The sequence below is a fragment of the Microtus oregoni genome, unplaced genomic scaffold (assembly GCF_018167655.1).
Source record: "Microtus oregoni isolate MIOR12 unplaced genomic scaffold, Mior012 000004F_ref0000308, whole genome shotgun sequence".
NCBI classification, from domain to species: domain Eukaryota; kingdom Metazoa; phylum Chordata; class Mammalia; order Rodentia; family Cricetidae; genus Microtus; species Microtus oregoni.
The window spans coordinates 12,027,152-12,047,773 of record NW_024543063.1 but is presented as its reverse complement, the minus strand read 5'-3'; the positions used below and the strand labels follow the sequence as shown (position 1 = coordinate 12,047,773).

Sequence of the window (20,622 nt, the reverse complement as noted above, 5' to 3'; positions counted from 1 at the left end):
AATGCCAGTAAGGGGAAATGCCTGGGTTTAGATTCAAACCTGACTCCAAAATCAATGTCATTAGCCACTATACTAACCTGAAATAAAAAGGAGCAGATTTGGGATAAATTTAATACAGCTTGTTAAACCAATTAGACATGGAAGGTTAAAGAAAGGGATGACTCCCAAGAAAGCAGGTGCCGTCCTCTGAAACAGGAAATAACAGCCTGGAGAGGTACTGCAAAGAAGCATGCTGGGAGAAAGACAGTGCAGGAGCCATTTCTGTACACACACAATTTGAGATAAATACAGGCACCTGAGCCACCATGGATGGAATTCAGACGGACTTTGTGGTTTTTGAAGCACTGTTCATGAAATGATGTGAGACCTATGTTGTGAGGGCAAAATGGTATTATGGCTGAGTGAGCTCTTGATTCAGACTGCTCACATTTATTAAATCCTTCCTCCAACCCTTACCAACTGAGATGTCAGGCAAGTTGTTCCTTTTCTCCAATCCCTAGCCTTCTCAGACTTAAGATGGCATCAACAAAGCAACCTACATCATAGGATGGCCAGAGGATCTAAGCAGACAGCATGAGGAAGGCAGCTCACGTCATACCGTGTTCAGTAAATGCAGCTGTTCTGAGGACAAGACCAGATGCACAACTCACAAAAGGATGGCAGAGAAAGAAAGCATCAGAGGAATCTGGCAGGGTTTTGAAAGATTAGGAAGAAAAATCTGAAAGCTTAGGGGAGATACACAAGTTTCAAGAGGGAAAAATAATTGGCAATGTCAAATGCTACAAAGAGAAAAGTCACTGAAGAAAAGGGCTGCAAGGCTAACGGGAATTGAAGCAGTTGTAGCCTTTGGGTCTTCAGAGAGGCAGCGGAGAAAAGGAGAACAAGCGGAGAAAAGCAGTGGTGTAGACTGTTCTTCCAACAGGCCCAGCCTGCAGAAGGAACCGCGATTAGAACAGCAATTAGTAACAAGTAGCACTCGAGGGAGGAGTCTGGAGTGACTGTTTTGTTTAGATGAAAGGAATGCTAACATGAAGAAGATGGGGACAGAGGTAAAGAAGACATTATTAGTGTACCAGGATAACAGATACGACCACAGATGGCAGCTCAAGCTACAAGGAAGGTGAAGGGTGATAGATGCAGTGTCCTATGTCCACTGGGCCTGGAGAAAAGGAAGTAAAAGTAACTGCAAAGTAGGTACATCAGAGATTAGACGGTCCATAAAACTGAGAAGAACCCACCTACAGCCACAACCTTCTCTATGAAATCACTACTACTGTTGTCATTGATAATGTGTTAGTGATATGATGAGGGTCTTTAGGAGACTGTCTAGTGACAAGCACTGCTAGGATACGATAGGATAGGATAGGATAGGATAGGATACGATAGGATAGGATAGGATAGGATAGGATACGATAGGATAGGATAGGATAGGATAGGATAGGATACGATAGGATAGGATACGATACGATACGATAGGATAGGATAGGATACGATATGATACGATAGGATAGGATACGATAGGATAGGATAGGATACGATACGATACGATAGGATAGGATAGGATAGGATAGGATACGATAGGATAGGATAGGATAGGATAGGATACGATAGGATAGGATACGATACGATACGATAGGATAGGATAGGATACGATAGGATAGGATAGGATACGATAGGATAGGATAGGATAGGATAGGATACGATAGGATAGGATACGATAGGATAGGATACGATAGGATAGGATAGGATACGATAGGATAGGATAGGATACGATAGGATAGGATAGGATACGATAGGATAGGATAGGATACGATAGGATAGGATAGGATACGATAGGATAGGACAGGACAGGATACGATAGGATAGGATACGATAGGATAGGATAGGATACGATAGGATAGGACAGGATAGGATACGATAGGATAGGATAGGATACGATAGGATAGGATAGGATAGGATACGATAGGATAGGATAGGATAGGATAGGATACGATAGGATAGGATACGATAGGATACGATAGGATAGGATACGATAGGATAGGATAGGATACGATAGGATAGGATAGGATAGGATAGGATACGATAGGATAGGACAGGATAGGATACGATAGGATAGGACAGGATAGGATACGATAGGATAGGATAGGATAGGATACGATAGGATAGGATAGGATAGGATAGGATAGGATACGATACGATAGGATAGGATAGGATAGGACAGGACAGGATACGATAGGATAGGATAGGATACGATAGGATAGGATAGGATACGATAGGATAGGATAGGATACGATACGATAGGATAGGATAGGATAGGATACGATACGATAGGATAGGATAGGATAGGATACGATAGGATACGATAGGATAGGATAGGATAGGATAGGATACGATAGGATAGGATAGGATAGGATAGGATACAATAGGATAGGATACGATAGGATAGGATACGATAGGATAGGATAGGACAGGATACGATAGGATAGGATAGGACAGGATAGGATACGATAGGACAGGATAGGATACGATAGGACAGGATAGGATACGATAGGATAGGATAGGATACGATAGGATAGGACAGGATAGGATACGATAGGATAGGATAGGATACGGTAGGATACGATACGATAGGATACGATAGGATAGGATAGGATAGGATACGAGAGGATAGGATACGATAGGATAGGATAGGATACGATAGGATACGAGAGGATACGATAGGATAGGATAGGATAGGATACGAGAGGATACGAGAGGATACGATAGGATACGAGAGGATACGATAGGATACGAGAGGATACGAGAGGATAGGATAGGATAGGATAGGACAGGACAGGATACGATAGGATAGGATAGGATAGGATACAATAGGATAGGATACGAGAGGATAGGATAGGATAGGATACGATAGGATAGGATACGATAGGATAGAATAGGATAGGACAGGATACGATAGGATAGGATAGGATACGATAGGATAGGATACAATAGGATAGGATACGAGAGGATAGGATACGATAGGATACAATAGGATAGGATAGGATAGGATAGGATACGATAGGATACAATAGGATAGGATAGGATAGGATAGGATAGGATAGGATACGATAGGATAGAACAGGATAGGATAGGATAGGATACAATAGGATAGGATACGATAGGATAGGATAAGATAGGATACGATAGGATAGGATACAATAGGATAGGATAGGATAGGATAGGATAGGATAGGATACAATAGGATAGGATAGGATAGGATAGGATAGGATACGATAGGATAGGATAGGTGCTGTGCTGGGTTCTAGGTAAACAGCCTCCTGGCAAACCTATGAGACAGGTATTGCTACCCTCCCTATTTCACTCATAAGGAAACAGAATAAGCACCTTCTGCCTATAGCCACACAGTGACGGGAGCTAACTCACGCAGGCTGACTTTGGACTCTCAAGTCTGGAACGCGAGTCAGATGAAGCTGTCTGCTGAGGGTAAATGGGGAGAGAAGTCTCAGGGAACTTGAAAAGAACAGCAGGCCTCAGATGATCTGTGCAGAGTCCGAAAGAAAGCAAGGGCAAGTGTGTGTCATGTCCACAGGGCTGGACTTCAGATGTCTCAGCTCTGCTGCAACACCTGTCTTAGAGATGATACTTTCACTTCAAGGGATATGCCACCATGAAGGGACGAGGCTCTCAGACAACACAGGCAGCAGGTAGTACAATGTGGGACTCCAGGCAGGGGCCAACAGAGCTCTTTCCCTTTAGAAATAAGGACACCACACCCACAAGCACAAGGAATCTGACAGGCTACAGAGGAACAGCACTTTCTCAGCTGTGTTGTGTTCTCAGAAGGACGCCATATCGCTGACTTTAGATGACTGACTTGTCTCCCAAACAGTTCAGAGTGCTTAACCACTGGAGTTTGTTGCCATGGTGTCTCTTGAAATGAGACTGTTTGCAATTTTTTCAATTATTATCGGCGAGGGGCATGTGCCATGGTGGGGAGGTCATAGGACCACTTTACTGAGCTGGTTTTCTACATCTTCCTCCAGGTAGGCAGGCTTGCCAAGCAAGAATCTTAACCCTATGATTCATCTTGCCTGCCCTGTATTTAGAGGAAGAAATTCCCATACAGATAAAATTATTTAACCAAAATCCTATCAAGTGACATCACTGGTATAAAAACTAGAAACTCCTTACATAAGACTGAAGGCGTAAGTCACAAACAATGCCACATCAATTTGGGGTTATGATTATTAGGGTGGTATTTATTTAAAGGGGAAAAAACTTACAGATCACTGTCCCAGGCAACAGCCCTTTACGCAACCAGGAAAGGAGTCTAGTCGCCTGCGGAGCAGGAAGTGAGAGAAAGGAGAGGGAAGTGGCTGCTTTTTTAAAGGGAAAGAGACCACGCCCCAATGGGCTGGTATCTCAGCGGTGATAGGCTGGAGGAGTGGGAGGACCTCCTGCAACATAAGACTTTTTTTTTAACCATAAAATTTCCTCAGTAGACAACTATCACTCCCAAATCTTAGTCCCTTATCTGTCTACTAGAAATAGGTAAACTGGATTCAAGGATACAAAAATACAAAATACAGCTTAGTACTAGCAATCTGGTTTTTCCTCCTAGAATAACCTTTAAGATTAACTGGAACCTTTTCATTAAAACGGAAGAGTTTTTAATCCATGTGAAAGACACTGAATCATCCTTGAACAGAGAAGGTGCTAAGTAAGTATGTGCTGAATTCATTGCTCCTACAGTTCTTAAGGACTAAGGCAGGCTTCTGAATAAAAGGTAGAGAGCAGGAAGTGTGCAAGCACGCACGCCTGAGCTAGTTCCCAGGCCCGGGCAGATCGCTGGTCTGTGCTGCACACCACCACAGGAGCAAAAACAACAAACTGAGTACCCCAGGCTTCCAGGGCAAGGAGTGACAGGACCACAGCTGAAGGTGCAGTCCCTGCAGGGATCAGGTCATGGCACAACAGCCTTCTGGGTCTCTGTGGCTTGGGTTTTAACCAGCTAATTTACACTTTAAGCAAAGGAAGAGAAGAAAGGGCCCATTGCTTTCCCACAGTACCAGAAGGTAATAAAGATCACGAACTGGAGTTTAATGCCGGGAGCGAATGGCCCTGTGATTGCGGTGAGACGAGAGTAAGGAGCTGCTATGAATTGGCTCCAGTGGTGTGCGGGCAGAGAAAGACGAGGCCAAGCGCATTTGTTAGGGAGAAGCTTCCTGTGTAGAAGGCAGGATAGAACAAAAGAGCCATAAGCCTCTCCGGGGTGCCGTAGGAGTTCATGAACAGAATCAATCCAGTTTTGTTTTGTTTTGTTTTTCTTTCAACTCTGACAAAGCTTGGGCTCTTTACCTCTGGGAAGCTGTGAAAAATGCAAAGCTTTCTATTCCACTTGTACAATAACTCACTAAACATTGATTTATAGAAACCAATGAAGTTTCTGGAAATTACTCATCCTTTTCCACTGGGTATTTATAAATAGCAAGCCTTACTTTGTCAATGAAGATACAGCTGTGGGAAGGAAAGAGAAGAAAATGGGGCAGCGGGGAGGATCACGGTCTGATGTCAAATCTTAAAAGGCAACAGAAAGAAATATTACTTTGGCTTGCTTAAGAAAAAACTCACCAATAACCAGTCAATGTCCACAAACCCAAAGGATTCTAGATAGTGAACAATTTCTTCTGGCTTACTTTTGTTTATATGGAAATTAATACAGATTCTGAACGAAATGTGAAGAGAAACACTCATCAGCCATTTGCAAGCTGGGCTGACATATCATACAAAATGCATTTCCCTCCTTAGCCTGCAAAGACCTCCCTAATGCCATAATCAGCATGTCAGGGATGCGCTAGCAGAGCAGCTAACGGGCCATGGCTTTCACTGTTCTCCTCAGTTTCCCTCCAAAGATCTTACTGACACTTCACTACCACCACAGAAACCTCATGATGCCCAGCCTGCTCCTGCCATCCCCAGCTCTTTACTTTAGAAAGGGGACAATTCAGGACCAGCAGGATGACCTGTGGCCAAGCCGGACAGCTTGAATTTGATCCTGAAACCCATAGGGAAGAAAGAAAGAAACAACATCCATAAGTTGTTCTCTGACCTACACACACAGAAATAGAGAAATAAACATAAAATATTGTTTAAAAAGGGGGAAATTCAGCTTTGAGTATTCACAAATCTGTTTAGCCTTCCTATGTATAATTCACAGAAACTTTACTGTTGATGCAAAAGCCAACCCATGCCAGAAGGTTGAGCCCAGGTGGACATCAAGGATAACCTATGACTCTAATGGACAGGTATGGGAACTTTGTATTTCCACACAAGGATTAAAAAGCTGTGCTGACCCCCTCTGTGATTCCAGAAAACCCTGGGCAGCACCATAATTCCAGACTTGCCTCCACCCCCCAACCCCCACCCCCGCACTGCTATAAATATCAAAAGTGACTACAGCAAATACTCACTCGTCTTGGAAAATGTCCTGAGCAGTCACTTGATTCTTTTTCTTGATGGCTTCCGTCAGAGGGAAAAGGGTCTTTACTTTAGAAAGAGGAATCTCACACTTGGCTTTCATCTCAGTGGGGGGATTGAGCATACTCAAAATGTGCGGCTGAATTGGGGGCAGACGGTCCTGGGGGTATAAGGCCCGGTGCAGCAGACACTACAAGGAAAGCACAAAGGCTAGAGGATGACGCCAACATCCAATACGAACTTCTTCTCTGGTCAGCAACTCTCATCTTTAATTGGAAGGGCTGAGACCCATGGCAAACAGAAGAGACAGAATAGGATGGCTTGGAGGACAATGGCCGTATCTCAAAACAGCTATGAAACCAGACTCGAGCACAGAAGCTAACCCTCTGCAAGTCTTCAGGAGGGCCCTCATCTTATAACCACTCAGGGAACACCAAGGTTCCCCAAGACACAGCTCCCTACCCTCCAAGACTCCAGCCTTTCAGAGTAACCTTTTCCTTCCCTTAATCACAGGCGTTTTCTCTTTCACTTGGGTTTTCAAGACAGAGGCTAAAGGGGAGCTGCCCACTCTGAGCCCCAAGAGAACCTGAAAGACATGACACAAGCCACCAGGGAGACCACCCGTGAGCCCGCCTCCACCTGCTGCCCTCTCCCCTGCTGACACCACCACTCTTGCCTGCTCCTAGCCCAGCCACCTTCTAACAGGTCCCTCAGCTTCTGCTGCCACTGTTCTCCGGGACCCTGCGTCACCTGAAAGTGAGTTCCCTGCATCACCTGAAAGTGAGTTCCCTGTGTCACCTGAAAGTGAGTTCCCTGCGTCACCTGAAAGTGAGTTCCCTGCATCACCTGAAAGTGAGTTCCCTGCATCACCTGAAAGTGAGTTCCCTGCGTCACCTGAAAGTGAGTTCCCTGCATCACCTGAAAGTGAGTTCTGGTGTACTTTAAATCTGAAATGGTCCACGTTCTGAAGCTTATTACCCAGCTGGTGAGTGTGACCTTCGGGGGCTGGGGTAAGCTGGTGGCGGTAGGTCGCTACCCAAACCTTGCTTCCAACATGCTCCTCCCTGCCCTCCACAATGTGGACAGTCATCTCTACCATGCGCTGCCCCCACCATGGAATGAGCTGCTCCACCTGCCTTCCCAGCTGTAAAAACCCCTGAAACTGAGCCAATGGACACCTTCCCTCCCTTGTTTCTGTGAAGTATTCTGGAGACACAAAAGTGGCTCCTACAAGCTCCTTCCCACAGCCTGGGAGGCCCTGTACAACACAGCCCGATTCTGAATCTAGCCCTACCATTTGCCTCCTTAATCACAACCAAGTAAAGATGACCTCTCTGAGTTCACTCGAGCCAAGCTCATTCCTGTCTCTGAGTCCTTAGCTCAATACTCCTCCCGTCTCTTCTACCTGTTCCCTTTTTCTCATTCTGGTCTTTGCTCAGATATTACTCTCTCAGAAAGACTTCCCCTGGCGTTGTAATGAAGCAGCCTCTCCACTTCTGCGCTATCACCTAATCAAACTCCAACATTTCCCAACTCTGTGGTTTTCAAGCATTTATTTAAAACTGCCCAATTGCTTAGTTCACTTATTTATTATCTAGCCCTTCCCCTTGAAAACAGAGATCCCTTGTTTACTGACAAACTGTAAGCACAGAGAATATGTCCCACATATAATAAGTGTCTAGCAGATACTGACTGAGAACAAGGATGTCAGAAAGGAGCACCGAGAGTGGGGGAGGACCAAGAGCGAGGCAGGCTGTCCGCCGCCCAAGTGAGTGAACTGGACACAGGCTGCTTCCACTGGGGCATCTGCGCTGCCTTAGTCTAAGTCAGGCCTCGGCAGCACTTGTATCTAACACAAAGGTTCTCAGCCTTCCTGATGCTGCAACCCTTTAATGCAGTTAGTTCCTCATGCTGTGCTGACCCCAACCTTACAATTACTTTCATTGCTACGTCACAACTGTAATTCTGCTACTGTTATGAATCTTAATGAAAATATCTGATATGGAGGATATCTGATATGTGACCCCAGCAAAAGGGTCAACACAAAAGAAGGGGTCATGACCCACAGGTTGAGAACAACTGCTCTAACAGTACACAAGGTAGGCAATCAGATGCCATTAAGAAAAAAAATGGAGGGCTGGAGAGATGGCTCAGAGGTTAAGAGCACTGACTGCTCTTCCAGAGGTCCAGAGTTCAATTCCCAGCAACCACATGGTGGCTCGCAGCCATCTGTAATGAGATCTGGTGCCCTCTTCTGGCCAGCAAGCATACAGACAGACAGAATACTGTATATATAATAAATAAATACAATTTAAAAAAAAAAGAAGAAAAATGGAGTGAGACAGCTCGTCGATGTCTCCCTCCTGTGAAGAAGGCTCTAACCAGCCCATTTCATTTATTACTGCCATGGCTTGGACCCAGGTCTCGCACATGCTGGGCACATGCATGTGTCCCTAAGCTGCCCCTGCCCTATTCCCACATGTAAACAGCTTGCATATTAGTAATCTTGAAGGAAAAAGAGCTGAATAGCTTTTGCAATTTCACATCACAAAGTATATTATTTATTCTATTCCATCAACTGTTTCCCTACAACAAAGAAAATGTAATAAAGAAGTTTTCATTCTATGGAAAGAAAAATTCTGGGGTTGATAGTGAGTATCACTTAGGAGTCAGTATCCTGCGAATCCTAGGGACTCCTCAGGAATTCCACACCAATTTCATCTATAAAATCCATGTGCTCTTCCCTCCAGCATTCCCTTTCAACACACCAACAAGCCTTCACTGTCCACAGTATGTTCATTTCTTTCAGAGTTCACCTCCTGCTTGGTGTGTTCCTAATACCTGACTCCCTTGAGCTTCATCGGCCTTTTCATGGGTTCTCTGATCCTTTGTTGGGGGTATTGCTGACAAAACCTCTTCACCCACTCTGTGACTCTCTTCACTCCATTAACTGTTTCCTTTTGTGTGCAAAGTGTTTTAATTTCGTGAGGTCCCACTGTCAATTGCTGGCCTTATTTCCTGATGACGAGAGTCCTTTTGAGAAAATCCTTGTCCACACCTAGAAGTGGTTTCCCTCCTTGGCCCTGAGTCCTCTCTAGACAAATGGGATTGGCTAAACAAATGGCTCTCCATGCTGCCAGGCTTACAGTACTTACAGCACCAGGCCCTCGCCACATCAGGCTCCTTCTTTCTCTTCTAGATCTCTGTTCAATGTTACTACCTCAGAGGGGGTTTCCATAGGCTGTCCATGCATGCGCTCTCTCCCCTCCTGTTCCCATACCACTGCTGGCCTATGGCTTTAGAGGCAGGCGGATCTCTGTGAGTTTAAAGCCAGTCTGATCTATGTATTGAGTTCTAGGCCAGCCATCTCAAAAAGAAAAAGAAGGGAAGGAGGGAGGGAGGGAGGGAGGGAAGGAGGGAGGAAAGAAAAGAAAAGAAAAGGAAAGGAAAGGAAAGAGAACCAGAACTGCTGACCTTGCTTTTCTCACCTGGAACAGTCTTTGAAATTCGGGATTTGGAATTTTGGAGACTGGAAACAAGTCTTCAATGGTGTCTTCTTCCTCACTCTTCCTTACCAAGCTCATAGCGTCAATCAGATCGCCAACAGCACTCAGCTGTGCCTCTTAAAACAGCGATGAACCGAGAAGCAAACAGGAAAAAAAAAAAGATTATTTCTATTTATTCTCCATCAAATCAAATGCTTTCCACCTCTGAATGCCGCAACACTGGCAGGTCATACAGCACCTGCTCTGCCAACAAGTATCCCCTAGTTACCCAAGTGCTTAACCTGACCTTTGGTTTTCTCATCTGAGAAAAGACCTGGGGGCTGGAGAGATGGCTCAGAGGTTAAGAGCACAGACGATCTTCCTAAAGACCCAGATATGATTCCCAGCACCCACAATTGGCTGTAATCCTAGTTCTAGTCAATCTAACACCATCTTCTGCCTTCTGTGGGCACTAGGCATGCATGATACACAGACCTACATGCAAGCAAAACATCCATACACATAAAATACAAACAAATGTCAAAAAAAAATATATAGCATACAACTTTAACCTCAGCATTCAGGAGGCAGAGGCAATTCAAAGTCAGCCTAATCTACATAGCAAAGTTCCAGGCCAGCCAGGGCTACAAAGCAAAACCCTGTCTCAAAAAAAAAAAAAAAGGAAGGAAAGAAAAAAAAAGGAAGGAAAGAAACAAAACAAATAGCTGTCCTCTTGACTCTTTCCCAACTCTACCATTCAGTGAGCCTTTGGCAATGGAGTATCAGAAAAATATCTGTCATAAAAAAATAAATAAGTATAATAACTCCTATGGAGATATGAACAAATACTTAGTATCCTCTGAGATAATATTTCTAACACTTCAAACAACAAACCACTTCCTAATTAAGCGAGGCTTTCTAAAGACCTTGTGTAACTGTCAGCAGGGCGCAGCGGCGTCACAGGACGACACCCCAACCACAACCAGCACACTCATAATCTGTAGGTGTCTACAGACACCTGAGAACATCCACTCAAACTCTTAAGTTCCTTATGTCAGAAACATGGCCATTTCCCTTAGATGTCTTCCTTAATCCCTAGCGAGAGCCTTTCAGTAAACATCTACCAAGTCAACAGAAATGGCACAGCCCAAAGCTACGTGGACAAGAAGCAAGTCTTCTCTGGAAAGCTGACTGTGCTAGCACCTGTACGCCTTGCATGCTGCTGGTTCACGGCGGTTCACAAGGCCATCCAAGTAACTACTATGTGTAACGTCAATCACGGGTGGAAAGTGGAAAAGTGAGCACTTTCAAACAGTACCTTATGTCTCCATTCTCTACTCCTTAAATGTCACAAGATGAAAGAGCATACAGACATTCCCGAGGCACTGTCTGCCTGTGTCTGAAACGTCCACAGGCGGTTTCAAGCAATGCCACAACCATCACCATCATGAATGATAAATCAGGCAACTCAGATCTATTTCTTGCACAAAAAAACATTCAGTGAATCCCACTCACTAGCTTTTGCTAGATCTCTCTGGTATTATAAACCCCTTCCTAAAGATCAATTTGGGAAAGGTGCCGATAGCTTTAAGAAAAATCATTGAGTCACAGGAAATAGGTCAGCTGATCAAAAGATGTTCAACTTTTAGATTCGGGACAATTTGTAAAATAAGTTCTCAACGAGTTTGGAATGAGGGCTGGGTGTAGCGCAGTGACTAGACTGGGTGCCTAGTAAGCATGAGGCCTCAGTTCAGTCCCCAACGCTCCCTTAATTACTTAACTCATGATCAAGAGGCAGAGACGCACTCAACAGCACACGACTTCTCTCATGTTCAGGTCCACAAATGCCTCCACCATGACAGAAAAAGACCTAGCTCTAGAGGAAAGGACACTAGCCACGGGACCCATTTGATTTCTTGGTATTTTTATAGCACACTGATCCCTAAGAATTCATAGAGAGAATTCCATTTGCAAAGTCCCCTCCCCACTCCTTAACCCTACTGTGACATGGATGATACCGTATGTAACCTAAAGCATCCACCATCGTTTGTTCTATTTCTTCATCTCTCCTAAAACCTATATCATCATTCATTGCTGTTTATTTTTGGGGGCGGGGGGGGAGGCTTTGACATTCTGCCCACACACAACTACATAAATTGTGAGCTGCCTGGAAGAGAGTGCTGATAACTGTGAATCACTCTGGCACCCCGACATCTACAGCCAGATGTAACTCCTGGAAGCCAGCAACAAGCAACAGTGAGAACTGAACTGCAGCCGTGAACGATAAAGGAAGAAGAGAGCAGAGGCAGCACTTTAAATACTGTCACTATCGTCCCAGCTACATAGGACTGCATGCAGGACACGGACAGACGCAAATTCGCTTCAGCAAGAGCAAACTTTCTGCTCACAACTGGAGAACAGACCTCCAACAAGCTGCTCCTCAGATGTGTGCCGTAAGTCAGAAGGGAGAACCAGACAGTTGGGAAGGTTAGGAGAACTCGCGCCCTATCAGAACACCTGCTGAATCATCTTCATCATTATTGGGAGTGTGTGATTAGAATCCAACTACTTCACCCCATGAAGTCCTGGCACCATCAGCAGCTGCAGCCAGGTGATTTCCCAAGAACCAGCATGCGTGAAGAGCCGTTAGTGAGCTAAATGGAAATAAACTCACCTGTGGGAGTGCACTTCTTATTGTTTCTCAGTGAGGAAAACATGTATTGCCGCAAGTCCTCCATGAAAGGCAGCTGTACATAAACTAAACACTAATGAGAAAGAAAGGAGATAGAAAGCAGAACCGTCAAATTAATGGAGCTATATAAGTGGTCCCAGGAGCTGTGGAAGAGGCACAGCAGAAATACTTCCAAACTTAGTCTAAATCTGACACATGTAAAATACAGTATTTGACTCCTACTAACAACTTCACACTTGCAAACAGTATGACACATACCAGATACAAATGAGATGTCTCAAGGAAGGCTGCTAAAGAACTGCAAAATGCAGGGACCAGCCAGGAAAAATGGGAAGAGCCTGGACGGCAGGACATCTGACTGGGAAGTCAGTATCTCTACCTTCTCTTACAGCCTGGCCACATGGAGTTCTCAGCGGAACTGGGAACGAAGCAATCCTGATCTGTACTTTAAATAGACTGAACTCCACAGGGGTCACAATAAAACCACACCCACAGTCTTTATTCATGGTCCTTATGGGCTAAACTGGAGGTGATTTCTCTTCCCACATGGCTCTGAAAGGGCCAAAAGGATGAGAACTCGGAGAAAGCTTTGCGTCACCTTTACTAGTTTAATAAAAAGACCCTTAAATACTTTCATGAGTCATGTTGTTTTCTAGCTGAAAAGCTGGCTCATGGACCAGCAAATCCCAACGCTATCTGGGAGTTTGCAAGAAATTTATAAACAGGACCCACTCAGACTTACAGAACTAGAATATGTATTTTAACAAGATCCCAAAGCAGTGCTTAGAACAAAGGGACAGAGGGGAAATGAAGAGTAGCCTTGCAGGTGTGAGGCCCTGGGTTGGAAGGGATGGATCCCCAATACTTCAAAAAAGGGATTTCTAAAAACAAAAAGGTGAAAAGGGGGCAGGGGAGGAAAAGGCCTGCAGGTTTACCTCATAGGCGTCCTTAATATAAGGAAAAGCTACACCAACTTGAGGATTTGCTCTTTTGTCATAAGCATATCGAACGATGGCGACCATGTTTAATTCATCCAAAGCATGAATAAGGGAAGAGAGGGCTACAGCCGCCACCTGGAAGAAACACGTGTGTCAGCACAGGTCCAGCAGATGAGTGTCCACACAAACAGCAGGGCCTGGACACTCACACAGGGGTCTCTGCTCACTTCCTGTTTCAGGCATCTTTTCTAAGTCTCCACAGCTCAGGGGTAGAGCACCGGCTTAGCATGTGCAAAACCCTGGGCTGCATCTACAACACCAACAGGCAAAACAAAACTGTCCATTTCCACATTCAGGATCCAATAGCATTCTCAGTGTGCCTCTTTACGACTTTACTAACTAGACCCTACAACTTTGACCGCCTTTTCTCTGAGTTTAAGCCCACACTCTATAAATTCAAGACTCAGCCTTCCTAAACAAAATCTGTCTCTCTCCTTGCATGAATTACTACTGTATCTCTTTTTTTCTCAAAACCTTCTGAATCTGTTTAGAACATGATTATTCTTTGATTCAGCTATGCTTTCTACTTTCTTAGTGAAACTACTTTCCAGAGTCCATGACTTCTACCTGCCAAATCTTTGGTTGGTGGACTCACCATAGCTTCCTGCCTGACCCTCTTTCTCCACACTCTGACTGCAGAACTAACAGGGTACTCTCTACTCTGTGTGGGCCACTGTTCCACAAGTTGTTTTCTTCTTCCAACTACTTCTTAAAGTCTACTTTCCGCCTTCCTTTCTTCCTCTCGCTCTAAAATTCAACTTAGTGATTATTTCATCTAGTCCCATGAGTTAAGAGTCAAAAATCTTTGAAACTCTTCTAAGAGGGTGGGGAGACAGCTCAGTGAGTAAGAGTTCTTGTTCTTATTGATTAAAGATCTAATTCAAATCTCTGGCATCTAAGCTTGAGTCTCTAGCATCCACATAAAAATCTAGGCTGCAAGTGCCTGTAACCCTAGCATGGCCACACAAACAGACTCTCCGAGATGCAGGCGTAGACTGCGGCCAGAAGCCTCACCTGGCCACACCACTACTACCCTTCCCTCTTGTATCCCTACTTCCCCTAACAGCTCAACCAAACTATGGCCTCAAAGCCCCTGACAATACCTTCCTCATCCCTCAACTCAACTTCTGTGCCATCTCTCAAGCCCATCACTGCCACTCCAGCCCAGAGGAGCCAGGTCAGTCCTTCTACCAACCAGGAACAGTTCTACTCCAGCCTCGTAGAGATGATCAGTAGCAGGGCTGGGTTTTGTGCTTTGTGTCCCCTGGGGCTTCTGCTCATGTAATTTCCTTCTGGTTACAACCCCACCATGTCTCCTAACCCATTTCAGATCTGCCTTGCTCAGTTTCATCTTCCCAGTTCCCAAACACTGCAGTTTTCCTGTACCACAGCTAACCTGCATGCCAACCCTTCATACAAACCTACGGCCTCAAAAGCTTGCCATCAAAACTGTCTACAGATTTCAAGAGATAAATCTCCCTCATTTCAAGGAAGACTTACGCTAACCCTGTTTATCCAAGGCCCTATCACAGAACTAAGAGGACTCTGACTTCACTGAGCAAATACGTTCTTTATTAGTACAAATGAGACATGTAGCAAACACGATATGATGTTCTAATACTACGTCCCATAAAAGAGGACCAGAAAAGCAAAGTGTCTGAGGAAGAAACTATTTCTAATTTGTTTGAAATTTGAATTTGTGTGTCTTTGACAAGACCAATCAGGATATTTAATATAAAGGGTGATGGGTTAATAATCTTTTTTGTTTGTTTGTTTTTGTTTTTTGAGACAGGGTTTCTCTGTGAAACAATCCTAACTGTCCTTGAACTCGTTTTGTAGACCACGCTGACCTCAGACTAACTGAGATCCACCTGCCTCTGCTTTCCAAGTGCTAGAATTAAAGGTGTGCACCACCACTGCCCAGCTAAAGATTATCTTCTACATTGTAACAATACTAGTCCTGCATTTAACTCAACTGAGTCCCCATTCCTTTTCTTCCTCCTCTCCCCTTTTCTTCCACACACAATGCAAATCAGCACATAAATGTATACAGTCTACACACACACACACACACACACACACACACAATCATAAGCAAATAGCCAGAGAAAAATTTTAAGGAGTTAAGGAGTTATTCACAGAATATTTTAATTGAAAACCAGTAATATTCACCTGCTTTAACAACCCTTACAATGACCAACATGGGTACTAGTGGAGACTTTGCTGGCAAACTTCCAGAGCCGGGTATCTGACTACCTCACATAAAGCAACCCACCTGGAGTTAGCAATCTTGGAGCAACCCCCATCTGTTGGCCCCAGTTCACTTCTCTGGTGTGAAGCACAGATTAATGTCTACTCCGCATGATCATCCCCAGATTGCATGAAGACGGCTATTACATCTGTCATCTCCCTCCTACTCCCTGTCTACCCACACGAGCCCGCTGCATGCAGCTTTTACTGCAAGTTCTCATACAGCAACGCTTTCCCTATCTCCTACATATTGCATGAGCTCCAGTTAGATAATACCAATTTTTGGCTACCACATCAAAAACTAACAGACACAAAAGAGCCATTAGGAAATGAAGGTATCTTAAAAAAAAAAAAAACCTTCAAAGTGACCCTATAATATATAAAAGCCATATCTGTTACAACCCACAAAAATAGAAATCGAAGGACTATGGGAAAAAAAGAAACACCCAGGTCACCAATACCTGCCCCAAATTATCTCAAGGAAACAATCAGAGACAGCTTGCCCTACCTTAAGATCTATCTGTACTTAGTAACTGACTGCAGAACGGCCAGCTATAACCTTGCAGCTAGCCTTACCTAGGAACTTCCACAGCACACCAATCAGGGCTTAGCCACTCCCCAGAGCACCAATGTACCAGTGGGATATCTTTCATAATAACTGCACAGATTTCCCGATCCTAATAAAACCGCAAACCTTCCTCTGTTCAATATACCAGCCTCCACACCCATGTACAGGCATCCTAGTGCAATCCCAGTCCTTCTTCCAAACACAAGCTGCTTTATGGGGAACCTGTCCTTACATTTTCACTTGACTTTGACAACAGAAATTAGTCACTTATATGATAAATCTGAATGCAGCTCACGTGCCTCAATGCAGCTCTGTAACAGAACATTTTCTCACTGCCCTCCTAACAGTTCTCATGATGTCATCAGAATTTCCTTGGTGGAAAAGGAAAACAAGTGGGGATTAAATGCACAGCTGAAGTTTAAAAAGTCATGGTTTAACAATACACCAGACCAGACCAGCACAGCCTCTAGGCAGGCTTGATTCAGAAGAAAACCATGAACTAGAATTCTCAAATGGGAAGTCGTCTATGTGTTGTTGTGATGGACCACCCCACCAGTGAAGTGGAAGCCAAGCATCTTCTTTTCCTAATTTTAACTGTTCTCAGACAACAATCACAAGACCACCTACTAGGTGAGCAGCCAGCCACATTCCAGAGGTGGGGAAAAAAGAGGTCATCAATACCCTACTCCCACCTCAATCTTCTACATTAAATTCATTATTTTCTAGTACACATGCTTTCGGATTTTAGAAGCCTACTTACTCTCTTAAACACATTTTGTATTGAAATTTTCAGTTAAAATCAACACCAGTGAAATATTGAGTGTTGACTTAATATTTCAGAAAGAAAACAAGGAGCAAGGTGTGAGTGTAGGACATGAAGTCAAAGTTGTCAGCAGAAAGAGGCCAGCCTGACAGTAGAGACTCTCAGAACATAGGGAAAGAGGAAACCATTCCCAGGTCAGGCCCACTCTCCAGGTCCACACACCAGCACTAAACACTAAACAAGTGTCAACCAGACCCAGCCTTCCTGAACACCTAACAGGAAATGCCTACACCGAAGCCAGACTGGTCAAAGGTTACTCTTTGTGCAAGACTGTGGCCTCCAGTCTTATGCTCAAGCAAAAACAAACTCATTTATCATTTTTCCATTGTCAGAGTTAAAGGTTGGTGATTTTCCCACCACTGTTGAAAACTGTTCATGTCACTTAAAACAGAAAGGCAGGCCATGTGTGGTGGTGCACACCTTTAATCTGAGCATCTGGGAGGCACAGGTAAGCTGACTTCTGAGTTTGAGGTCAACCTGGTATAAGAGAGTTCTAGGACAGCCAGGACTACACAGAAAAGAAACCTTGCCTCAAAAAAACAGAAATCAAAAAAAAGGACCCAAAACAACCCACTTCCCTAAAACAAAAGCTCAATTTTGTAGTACTGTCTCAAAGTTCCACACCCAACTCACCTCATCATCTTTTGCTGCAAAGACCTTTAGAACTTGATATCCCATAAAGAATCTTCTAGGGACCTACAAGAGATGGGGAAAATTAGTTTTGAAGCAGAATGAGAAATATTTACAGCTGTAAGGCCACACATTGCTAAGAATGTCTACTCAAAATGTTCTTATATCAAGAGTGACAAGAAACAATTTGTAAGCTCCTTCAGAAGGAATTCAATGCAATGCTGTATTATAGTCCACTAAGAACAAAGAACTGGGCTTGCTAGTAAGGGTTTCAGAAGAAGCATGCAAACACTGACACCTCAGCCAAGAACTGGAAAGTAGGAACTGACCAAAAGAAAAGTCTAGGGGTTGGAGACAGGGCTCAGCTGCTAAGAGCAGTAGCTGCTCTTACAAAGGGCACCAGGCATGGACATGATGTACATACACTCATGCAGGAGAACACTCATACACAAACACATAAAAATGAATACATCTTGGAAAAGAAAAAGAAAAACAAGGTCTATATACTAGACCCTGGGCAGACATAACAGTGAATAGCAATTCAGAGTGACAGGTGCATAGTACCCGTTCATCAGCACTGCTTTTAGAGTGCAGTGGCCACACGGTGCAAGGGGAAAGGGGAAAATTAGAGATTAGCAAAGACTGTCTCATACAGCCCCTTAGGAACAAATTCCTCAGGAGCAGTGACGAGCACCTGATGAACTGCAGAGACCAAAGCAAGGAACCATTCTCAGCAGGTTAGAGGCAGGGAAATCAGGTAAACAAAACGTACTGCCGGTCCTTGTCCCCTCCCGAAATGCAGTAAGACAGACTCTACAAATGCCCAACTAGAAAATGAATCTTAGGGGGCTGGAGAGATGGCTCAGTGGTTAAGAGCATTGCCTGCTCTTCCAAAGGTCCTGAGTTCAATTCCCAGCAACCACATGGTGGCTCACAACCATCTGTAAAGAGGTCTGGTGCCCTCTTCTGGCCTTCAGGCATACAGACAGAATATTGTATACACAATAAATAAATAAATTATACATAATAAATAAATATTTTAAAAAAAAAAAAAAGAAAATGAATCTTAAAGTTCCTTAAATCACAATACCTACACCCATCTACCAAGAACAAGCACTCACCATCCGCGTAACCGGAGCCTGGGGCTTATTTGGAAGAAAATGTTGTGAGCTGTACTTGGCAGTGTTTCTTATCCGTGTTTTCCTGCACTCTTTCCTCTGAAGCTGAGAAACTAGGAGCACTTTCCTGTAACTGCAGCTCACGAACACTCAGCTGTAGATACCCCTCACTTCTGCTTCCATCTCCCAGGGGAAAGCCACTGTTCTAAGGCACACCAGAGTAGCCCCACAGTTCCATACGGCATATTCACAGAGATTTACTTACCCTGTGAGAATGTATATTTTTTTTGATTTATTCAAAAAATAGCTAATGAGGGTGTTGGAGAGATGGCTCAGCAGTTAAGTGCACACACTGCTCTTGCAAAGTCCCTAGGTTTGGTTCCCAGCACTCACGTCAGGTGGCTCACAACCACCTGTAAAGCTCCAGGGGATCCATGACCTCTGGGCTCCTCAAGCACCTGCAATCATATGCATACACCTACACATAGGTGCACACATAAACATGTAATTAAGAATAAAAACAGATCTTTTTAAATTTACTTATATGTTACGTGCATTGGTGTTTTGCCTGCATGTATATCATTGTGAGGGTGCCAGGTGCTCTGGAACTGGAGTTACAGATATGTGTGAGCTGCCACATGGGAATTGAACCCAGGTCCTCTGGAAGAACAGACATTAACCACTGAGCCATCTTTCCAGCCACATAAAAACAAATCTTTAAGAAATAGTTAGTGCTATCTTTTCCTAGTGCACCTAAATGAATTTTTCAAAGAACAGCAAAGAATTTGAAGGGAAGCCAATAGCTAAATTCTTACAATTATATACCCAGAACACCTGACAACTTGGCAAGAGAACTGAAAAACTGCTTGATACTTTAAAGAAAACAGCACACACACACACACACACACACACACACACACACACACACAGTATAGCTCAGTGGTGGCGTGCTTGGCTAGCAAACAATCACCATCCACACACACAAATATTTCATACCAATTCATTCCAGAAATGATATTTTATCAACGTTCTTGCTGAAGACACTGAGATTTTATTGAAGATAACTGATAATCACTAGTCTGCGCACATCTGTATTTTGTCATATTCCCCATGGAAAATACTGTTTAACGCCTTTGGTTAAGATAATGCGTGAAAGCAAGTATGTACAGTGGGCTACTCAAAACCATGCTAGTTCATGTGATGAGCTAAATAATAAATAATAATAGTGTGCCACTTAAATAACAGCACAGACGGGGCTGCAGAGATAGATCAGCAGTTAAGAGCACTGACTGCTCTTCCAGGGGACCTGAGCTCAATTCCCAGCAACCACATGGCAGTTCAAGACTGTCTGTAACTCCAGTTATAGGGATACAACACCCTCACACAGACATACATGCAGGCAAAACACCAACGTACATTTAAAAAATGGTGGCGCATGCCTTTAATCCCAGCACTCGGGAGGCAGAGGCAGGCGGATCTCTGGGAGTTCGAGACCAGCCTGGTCTACAGAGCTAGTTCCAGGACAGGCTCCAAAGCCACAGAGAAACCCTGTCTCGAAAAACCAAAAAAAAAAAAAAAAAA

The 20,622-nt window shown here is 44.1% G+C and overlaps 1 protein-coding gene across 1 annotated transcript in view; it reads right to left on the bottom strand.

Moving 5' to 3' along the window:
• Xrcc5 (X-ray repair cross complementing 5) overlaps nt 1-20,622 on the bottom strand; it is a 96,325-nt gene that overhangs the window by 49,368 nt on the left and 26,335 nt on the right. Inside the window, exons 10-14 of the mRNA XM_041650012.1 lie at nt 17,927-17,989; nt 13,590-13,727; nt 12,637-12,727; nt 9,966-10,099; nt 6,471-6,667 (exon numbers count right to left, since the gene is read on the bottom strand). Coding sequence (XP_041505946.1) covers nt 6,471-6,667; nt 9,966-10,099; nt 12,637-12,727; nt 13,590-13,727; nt 17,927-17,989 — 623 coding nt within the window. The remainder of the gene's footprint in view (nt 1-6,470; nt 6,668-9,965; nt 10,100-12,636; nt 12,728-13,589; nt 13,728-17,926; nt 17,990-20,622) is intronic.